We start from the raw sequence: 9,100 nt of genomic DNA on the forward strand, positions 1-9,100 counted from the left end.
GTTCCTCTTTATATATTATGGGTCTGTTAAGAATTGCATTGGTCAAGATTGAGTTTCTTTATTGCAGTTGAATGAGTTTTTTTAGAGAGTCAAGTCAATTTAATATAATGGGTATTTATGCAGTCAAATTACTGCAGTAATTTGAAGAACCAATATTCTAAGGTTCTGCATTCTTGTTCATGTCCGCAAATTCACGGAAACAGGGGAAACTTATCCCGAAATCTCAGAGAAGTTTTAAAACCGAAAGAAGAAGAATGAACACAGAATTGATGCGTACCTTTAGTCCGAATAGCGCCGATCTCTAACTCCGTATCTCAGAACCTCTCTGACGTTTGATTGTATTTAGGTTTGACGGATGCCTTTGATCGTATTTAGGTTTGACGGATGCCGGTTGTGGTGGTCTAAGTCCGGCAGGATTTGGCGGCCTGAAGAGAAGAGATCGATAGGGTCTTAATCGCAAAACAGATCTACAATATTCCGCGAATTAACGGAAACAGGGGAAACTTATCCCGAAATGCCGGATTTGGCGGCCTGAAGAGAAGAGATCGCTAGGGTTTTAATCGCAAAACAGATCTAAAATATTCCGCGAATTNGAGAGAGAGAGAGAGAGAGAGAGAGAGAGAGAGAGAGAGAGAGAGAGAGAGAGAGTGTCCGAGCCCTAAACTTGCACCATCCTCCTCCCCTTGCGTCGTGGTCCTCGCAAACTAAAACCCTCAAACTAAATAACCAAAGAACCCACTTAATTTTCTAATTAACTGGTTTGGTGTCTACATATTATACATACTAATTTGATAATTAATTGGTTTGTTGTCTACACAATTGAAAAGACAATCTTTCTGTCCTCGAAAGACAATGTAACACTGTTCCAGATAAGACTATAGCTTCCCAGGAGTCCAGGCTCAAACATAAATATATGTCATGGCTCAAGCCATTAATTAGCACACCACATTCAACTTTTGCTGTAATCGTGTAATTGGGAATCTTAAAATTAAAATAGGGAAAAGTTAAGATATTCCAAGGGTATAGGTTTAGAAAATATGTTAGAAATTTTTATAAGAAAAGAAAAAATAATTAATTTTTTGATATTTTTTATATTTTTTATGAAATTGATATTAAAACTTTCTAAAAATTATTTATTAACAAATACTCTAAGGGTGCCTGATAACCAGACCCATTAAAATATTTCAATTCAATTCTCTTTTATAATGGAAAATTGGGAACTGTCTCTCTCTCTCTCTCTCTCTCTCTCTCTCTCTCTCTCTCTCTCTCTCTCTCTCTAGGAATTTTATTAAATTTATTCCATCTGGTTTTGATTTGGGGAAGGCTTGTTAGAAACAGGTTTGGTTACAGTCTTCCACTATTGAAACTAGTCGTGTGTTTTTTATGTGTAAATACTAATTTGTGATTTTTTTTTTTAATATCAAAAACATTGCTGCCAAGAGTTTTGTAGTTCAACTAGTTAACAATGTTTTCAATAAAGACATCTCAAATTCAAATCTTTCATCTTACAACTATTGAATTATCAAAAAGAAAAAATGTTAATATGTTCCTATTATATCCGCTTCATGAAAATTGTTATTTATTACGAAATAAAGACACCAATCCATGATATGTTAGATTTCATAATTCATTAGATATGTATTAAACTGTTAATACTCTTCGATGAAAAGAAAGATGGTCAAAAAAAAAAAAAAGAGGTACACGTCAAAGGTAATAAATATTGTACGGCACCAACTTTTCTCGAACTATGATGGCCGGTGGGAGTTGTTATGCCAAGCAAATGACATCAAGTGCTCAACCCCCTTTAATTATTTACGCATATACTCAGCAAATTTGTGTCAAAAATCATAATAAAATGTATAAAAGAATATATTTAGAGAAACGTAAGATAATGTTTTTGAAAATATATATATATATATATATAATTTGATAATAGTAAGGAAAGGAAATTGAAACGTGAATGTCTTCTTTATAAACACCAAGAGATACTAGTTAAGTTATATAAAGTTCTTGTCAAAATGTTGCCGATGGCACTTTTTTCACAACTATGAACTGCCAAAATACTCATTACAAAAAATAAATAGGTGAATCCCAAACGCATGAACAAAGTCCATCAATATTTTATTGGATATCGAAGATTCGAGTTATGGCTTGGAGGGCATAAAATAGCATTTTGACAACTAGTGCAATGATAATAGGCTTGGAATGCTTGCAAGCCCATGAGAGGTATAGCACAAGTTTAAGTTACACGGAGAATCACATTGACCTATTGAATAAAAGTATTTTTCTAACCTATCTAGTTATGTGATTATCAAAAAAAATAAAGTTATGTAAAATCCTACAAATTGGTTTGAGCAACTTGTACAAACCCATAAAGCCCATGAAAAACAGATTGTGTCGACTACTCTGATCAGCCAACCTCTGGCGGTGCCTCCAAGTAGCAACGACGCTGGCTTGAACAGAGTCATCGCCATCAAATCTATTGCCTCAGTCATCTTCATATTTAAATGAAGTTGCTTTTATGAATCTACTTTGTGCTTGCTTTGTATGAAAGTAATGGGATTTGAATGATTTTTTGTTTCTAGTTATTAATGGAGTAGAGTAATGGAATTTGAATGATTTGTTGTTTCTAGTTATTATTTATTAATGGAGGAGAGACAGAAGAGGTTTAGTGGCTAAAACAAGATGTGGTGTTACATGCATCCGATTCATGATTAAGTTTCTCCTCTAGAGAGAGAAAGAAGGGGATGGAAAACTAAAGTCTATACGATATTAATGTTTGGAGAGAAAGAAGGGGATGGAAAACTAAAGTCTATACGATATTAATGTTTGAGTTAAATTAGTTATGTGAGATGCACGTGACCAAGACACTTATATCAGTTTAGGCATTTAGTTTGATTTTGGCTAAATTAAAATTGCACCCGTTAAATTTTTCTAATATTTAATTTAGTCCTTTAACTTTACTTTCTCTTAATTCAGTCTTTTAACTTTTAACTTTGTTCAATTTAGTCCCCTCATTAGTCTCGATTAAAATTGCATCATTAACTTTCAACTCTATTTAATACAAAACTACGTCATTTTGGGGAGTCTTTAACAACTCAATTTTGATGCAGACTAACATGAAAACTGAATTGAACAAGATTAAAAGTTATAGGACTGAATTAAATGAAAGTATATTTAGATTATTGAATTTTAGGTAAAGTTAGAGGGTACAATTTGAAATTTAGCCTTTGATTTTCTATTACTCAAGCAAAGGGCTTTGTTTGCTCTTTTTTGCCACATCATCAAATCCATTAACATCCAGGGTTGTGATTTCCTTTTTTTTCGCGTTTTTCCTGTGTCATCTTTTAAGATTATGTTAGTAGATTGATAATTTGACATAATCTTTACCCTTTTATTATAAGAAGTTAAGGATTTAAAGAACTCTACATAGGTGCGGTTTGGATAGGACGTTTTCTGCGTTTTGTGTTTACTGCGTTCCTTTTTTTTTTTTTTTTTTAACAGCAACAAAGGTTGACTTTTCAACTGTGAACAATGCACGAGCTCGTGCATTGTTCACATACCCACAAATATCACTTTTCAGCTACTTTTTCATTAAAAATGAGTCCCACAGTACTATTCACACATTTAAAAATTATTTTGTTACAGTATTTTTAGTTTTCAGTTTCAGCAAAATAAATTCTATCCAAACAGACCCATAGTAGAGTTTTCTAGCTAAGAACTCTTGAAGATCTTGATGCAGATATTAAACAAATAGGGTTTAAGCATGCTGCAAAGAAATTTGCTTTGACACTGCAACACAACAGAAAGGCAAAAATAAAATGGGGGAAAATCATTCATTCAATAAATTTTTTTTTTTTTTTTTAAATCCAAAGCTTTTGACACGTTAACACTGAAACTACTGAACTCAAGTGTGTCTTGAGTGAATGATTGTGAAGTGCAATAAAAACCCAATTGAATTGAGGCTAATAAAAGCAGTGCCACTAAGAACAATTCAAAAATGGACCCCACAAAAATGCGGGTGTAAGTGAACACACAAGCATTTACGTGCTGCTCTCTTGAATCCTTACAAGATTACTTTTCATAGGAAAAACCATGGTTTCATCTTACGTTTGAGACGTAGAGAAGACCTAGCCTGAATATATTAAGGAACCGAGTTAAGAAAAACCCTTCAGTCTACCTCATATCAGAATAGGATATACACCCAATTAATCAAGGTGCACAGAGGCTTGCTGTTGAATATATAATAAATATTTCCCATTTCTAGTCATGCGGCACTACAACAGTTTAGGCTTTTAGCAGATACAAAATGGACAATCAATGGTTGTAAATACTAAAGAATTCCTCGACAAGTAAAATTAGAGGTTAATGCTTCAATAACTTCCACGATTAAATTGACAAGAACAATAAAATGAATGCTTGCAGCATAAGATTGTATCATAAAATGTCCAAATTTTTATCATCTTACATTAAAATAAAAGTGCTTGCATATCAAGGATTAGCGATGTTAAAAACCTATTCTGATTCACATATTAAGTGAATCAGAATCTCATTTGAAAGCCCTTGTGATTTGGAAAGGCTGAGATCTGACAATTACTACCATTGTCATCAAACTGTGGTCTTGTGCTCAGGCTTGTGAGTATACTCAAAGTCTATATGCACAAAAGCTCTCTCAATTTCAGGGAGTTGCTCCAGCTTCTCTTGCAGTGTCTCACCAATATTATGTGCTTTGTTCAGAAGCATGTCTTGTGGCAAAACTATGTCAACCTCCACAAAATAATGAGAACCAAAAGTGTATGCTCTTACTGTATCAATGTGCTTGATATCTTCATGGTGGTTCCATATCAGATATGTTAACTTCGCCAAAAATTCAGGTGGTGCTGACCTTCCAATTAGTGCAAATACATTCTCAAAGACCGTCTTTGTCCATGTATTCATTGTATATAAAGCTATCTGCATCACAGGTTCAAAGAAATCATCATGATAAGATAGAGTAAGATTCAACTCCAAGAACCCAAAAATTCCATCTTGAGGCCACTTGTGCCCATTTGGTATCCCGATTTGAAGTGGAATTTTATATGTACAGGTTTTTTAAACCTCAATTTTTTCCAGATACAGTTCTTTCTAAAAGCTGAAACAAGAAGCTGTACCAAACAGGAATTCTACCATGTCAAGGCATGGAGTGGCATTTTACTTTCTTTTTCTTTTTTTTAAATGGAGTCATAAGAGTGGAAAAACCAATATTTTGTTATATTTAAAATTGGTTGCTGGTAGTTGAGGTAATTTTAAGAAAAGAAAGGAAACTAAAAACTTATAGAGTAGCTGAACCCAATTATAAAAAGGGGAAAAAAAGAAGGGGGGGGGGGGGTGGGAGGGTTTGTGGAGAATCAGTTGCATATGTACTTACTAAAATAGCTCCAGTAGGGTCAATCCACCATTTATATCGAATGGCCAGGACAGCTGCTGCCAAACCAATTGAATTAGTAATAACGTCGAAGAAATGATCTTGTGCATAGGCTCTAACAATTTCATTTTTAAATCTTCGACAATAGACCATGAGCGCAAACTTCACTACAGTTACGAAGCACATTATTCCAATCATCCATTTCTCCTTCTGAGGATCCTTTTCAGGCTCAGTCTGTAATCAGCGCATGAAATGATGATTATATTAATCACTGATAATTGTAAAAGATTACCAAAATTAGAACTTTAGAACAACCATGCACAAGTGTTGCATTCACCACTAAGACTGTGATCTAACTAGGATCTCATACATTTGGGTAGTACCTCAAAACCTATGTCATCCTAAAGCACTAATAACTAAGGAAACCTTGGAGCTCTGAGCTCTGACAAGACATCAAGAAGGGTGCTAATCTACAAACCTTCTCAAATCCAACTTTGGTTAACATGTGTACAAGTCCAACTGTGCTCACAGCTCACCGTCATATATACCCTTAAATTAAGTCAAAGCAAATATGATTAAAGTTGCATACCTTATTAACGAATTGTCGACCAGACTCAAGCAGAATTTGTAATCCAAGAGTTGCCATTACTGAAGCAAAAACAATGATTCCCTGCAATCTCAAGCTAAATTAGTAAAATATTTGTTGCATTAAAGCATAAGTGTTGTAACAAAAAGTTGAAACACAGTCTGGCTGAATATGATGTGATTATTAGCAAGCCTTGGGTCTACATACCTGTAACTCATAATCACTCATCAACCTACACTCAAATTTATGCTCAAAACCAATGCTATTTATTCCCAAGAGTAGATTGTTCGACCACTTTTCCATTTGATCCCTGAAATTTTTATTCCTAAGACTAGATTGTGTATATTCACTGTAGTTTCTAATTAAACAAATTTGCCCAAAACCAATGCTATTTGTTTTTAAACACAGTAATAGACCCCAAGCTCAAAATTTCGGTAACAACATGAGAGCCTAAAGCATGGACCTGATGAAATATTTAGTCTTGAAATAAACTGTGGCATGACATCATGAAATGTCTATCTATTGCTTTTTGCCTCTAGAATTTGTGGAATAAGACATAGCTGAGCCAATAGTACTAATGATGGAATAGCATTTGAGTTTATTTCCATTATTGATTACAGAAAGGTTGAAATCATGACATGGAGAAATAAAAACATAAAATCTTGACTTCTTTGGGAAAATTTTTTTAAATAAAGTTTAAGATGCATAATTTTCACTCCACCAACTTCTGAGCAACCAAATGATCTACAAAAGCAACACTAACCAAGTACATGTTGGTAAATTGCCTCAAATTCCAATTGTGACTTGGAAAGTCAATTAGGTTTTCTAGTTGAAGAAGCAAAAATTAATTTGGGTTTCCTTGTTGTAGAAGGAAAGACTATTCCTTGGTATAGAAGGAAGTCTATTACTTGTTAAAGAGGTAATGTATTCCTAGTTCAAGAGGAAATAGTGAAAGAGTCTTATAAATAGACAATGCTACAAAGAATTTGATTGCTTTGGCCCAAGGGTCCTCTCTATGGGAAGAGGAAAAATAAAGCGTGAAACCAAGAAAGAGAAAAGGGATTTTCAATTGGGAGGAATGCAAGAGGAAGGAGAGAATAAGGTACTGCCACCTTCAAGAAGACACAAAGAGAATATGTGCAAGAGTAAAGAAAGAGGAAGCCGCACAAGAAAGAAAAAGAAGAGAGTTGTTTGTGGAGAATAAAATAAAAAGGAGAGAGCAAAGTGTTGCCGCGTAAAGAAAAACAAAAGAGATTTTTCTTTAGCCGTAAGACATACACAAAAATTATTGTAATTGATTTGATAATAGTGGAATTATTCAAATTTTGTCCTGTGGTTTTTTCCCCTTCAAAGAGAAAGAGTTTTCTACGTAAATTTTGTGTTCTTGTGTGTGATTGCTATTTTGGATTGCTGATATTGTTGATAATATTATTTGGGGCCCAATAAATGGTATCAAAGCTAAGGTTAGTGTGGAAGCGATGGCCAAAGAAGAAGGCAAGGCTTCAGGAATTGAGAAGTTTGATGGAACAGACTTCGGGTATTGGAGGATGCAGATTGAAGATTATCTATATAGGAAGAAGTTGCATCCGCCTCTTTTGGGGACGAAACCTGAAACTATGAAGGATGAAGACTAGAACCTTCTATTGGGAGTTATTCAATTAACTCTGTCAAAATTAGTTGCGCACAATGCTGTGTTGCGAAAGAAAAGACCAACAGTGGTTGATTTAGTGGATGATTCTTTATGTGAATTAAGATGGAAGAGAAGGGATTGCTTTGATTAAAGTGGAGCTATTCCAAGAGGAAAAGAGGACTACTTGATTAAGGTATGAGCTATCCCAAGAGGAAAGAAGATAGTTGAGGACAATTAATGGAATTTGAGTCAAGGTGGAGATTGTTGGGAAGTTGCCTCAAATTCCAATTGTGACTTGGAAAGTCAATTAGGTTTCTTAGTTGAAGAAGCAAAATTTAATTTGGATTTCCTTGTTGTAGAAGGAAAGACTATTCCTTGGTGTAGAAGGAAGTCAATTCCTTGTTAATAAGGTAATGTATTCCTAGTTCAAGAAGGAATAGCGAAAAAGTCTTATAAATAGACAATGCTACAAAGAATTTGATAGCTTTGGCCCAAAGGTCCTCTCTATGGGGAAAGGGAAAATAGAGCGTGAAACCAAGAGAGAGAAAAAGGATTTTCGCTTGGGAGGAACGCAAGAGGAGGGAGAGAGTAAGGTACTGCCGTCTTCGAGAAGACACAAAGAGAATATGTGCAAGAGCAAAGAAAGAGGAAGCTGCACAAGAAAGAAAAAGAAGAGAGAGTAGCCAAGAGGGAGCCGCTTAGAGAAAAAGAAGACAGCTAAGAGAGAGCTATGCGTGGAGAATAAAATAAAAATGAGAGAGCAAAGTGTTGCTGCCTTTAAAAGAGATAAGTAATGAGTGTGTGAGAGTGAAAAAAAATAAAAGAGATTTTTCTTTAGCCGTGAGATATACACAAGAATTATTGTAATTGATTTGATAATAGTGGAATTATTCAAAGTTTGTCCCGTGATTTTTTTTCCTTTCAAAGAGAAAGGGTTTTCCACGTAAATTTTGTGTTCTTATGTGTGATTGTTATTTTGTATTGCTAATATTGTTAATAATATTATTAGGAACCTAACAGTACACATGAATGCTCATTATCAGCTTCAACAACCTAAATCCATCAGAATCTGAATTTTCAAGGAATTATTCAATTGGATGACTTACCACTGGCTGCATCCGGTTCTTTCCGATTGGATAACGATACTGGTTTGGATTTCTCATGGCCTGGGCCGTGAACCACAATATAAAGCCTGACAAGAGATCTAAAAGTGAATCCAATGTTGAGGCAATAACCGCTAATGATCTGCTCTGAATAGAAACATAGAGTTTTGCTGCAAAGAGCACGACATTAGCCATGTTTGATACATGGATAGCCATCCTTTCATTCTTTGCAAGCTGCTGCAACTCATCCTGAGAATAATAATGTGCAAAAAGATTAACAATGAAAAAATATTGGTTTTTCATTTCTAGGAAACAAGAAAGATTTTAGCTGTGATGAGATAGCAAGGTTTTTTTTTTTTTTTTTTTTTTTTGGGTTT

The 9,100-nt window shown here is 34.5% G+C and overlaps 1 protein-coding gene across 2 annotated transcripts in view; it reads right to left on the minus strand.

Annotated features, from left to right (window-relative positions):
* Positions 1 to 4,407: 4,407 nt before the first annotated feature.
* The window catches only part of LOC111999460 (metal tolerance protein 10), a 23,196-nt gene continuing 18,503 nt past the window's right edge, over positions 4,408 to 9,100 (minus strand). For both annotated transcript variants that reach the window (XM_065781187.1, XM_065781188.1), the window contains exons 2-5: positions 8,727 to 8,972; positions 5,994 to 6,074; positions 5,408 to 5,638; positions 4,408 to 4,953 (exon numbers count right to left, since the gene is read on the minus strand). In XM_065781187.1, coding sequence (XP_065637259.1) covers positions 4,609 to 4,953; positions 5,408 to 5,638; positions 5,994 to 6,074; positions 8,727 to 8,972 — 903 coding nt within the window. In that variant the 3' untranslated portion in view covers positions 4,408 to 4,608. The remainder of the gene's footprint in view (positions 4,954 to 5,407; positions 5,639 to 5,993; positions 6,075 to 8,726; positions 8,973 to 9,100) is intronic.

This window comes from Quercus suber, unplaced genomic scaffold (assembly GCF_002906115.3).
Source record: "Quercus suber isolate HL8 unplaced genomic scaffold, Cork oak 2.0 scaffold_258, whole genome shotgun sequence".
Classification (NCBI taxonomy): Eukaryota; Viridiplantae; Streptophyta; class Magnoliopsida; order Fagales; family Fagaceae; genus Quercus; species Quercus suber.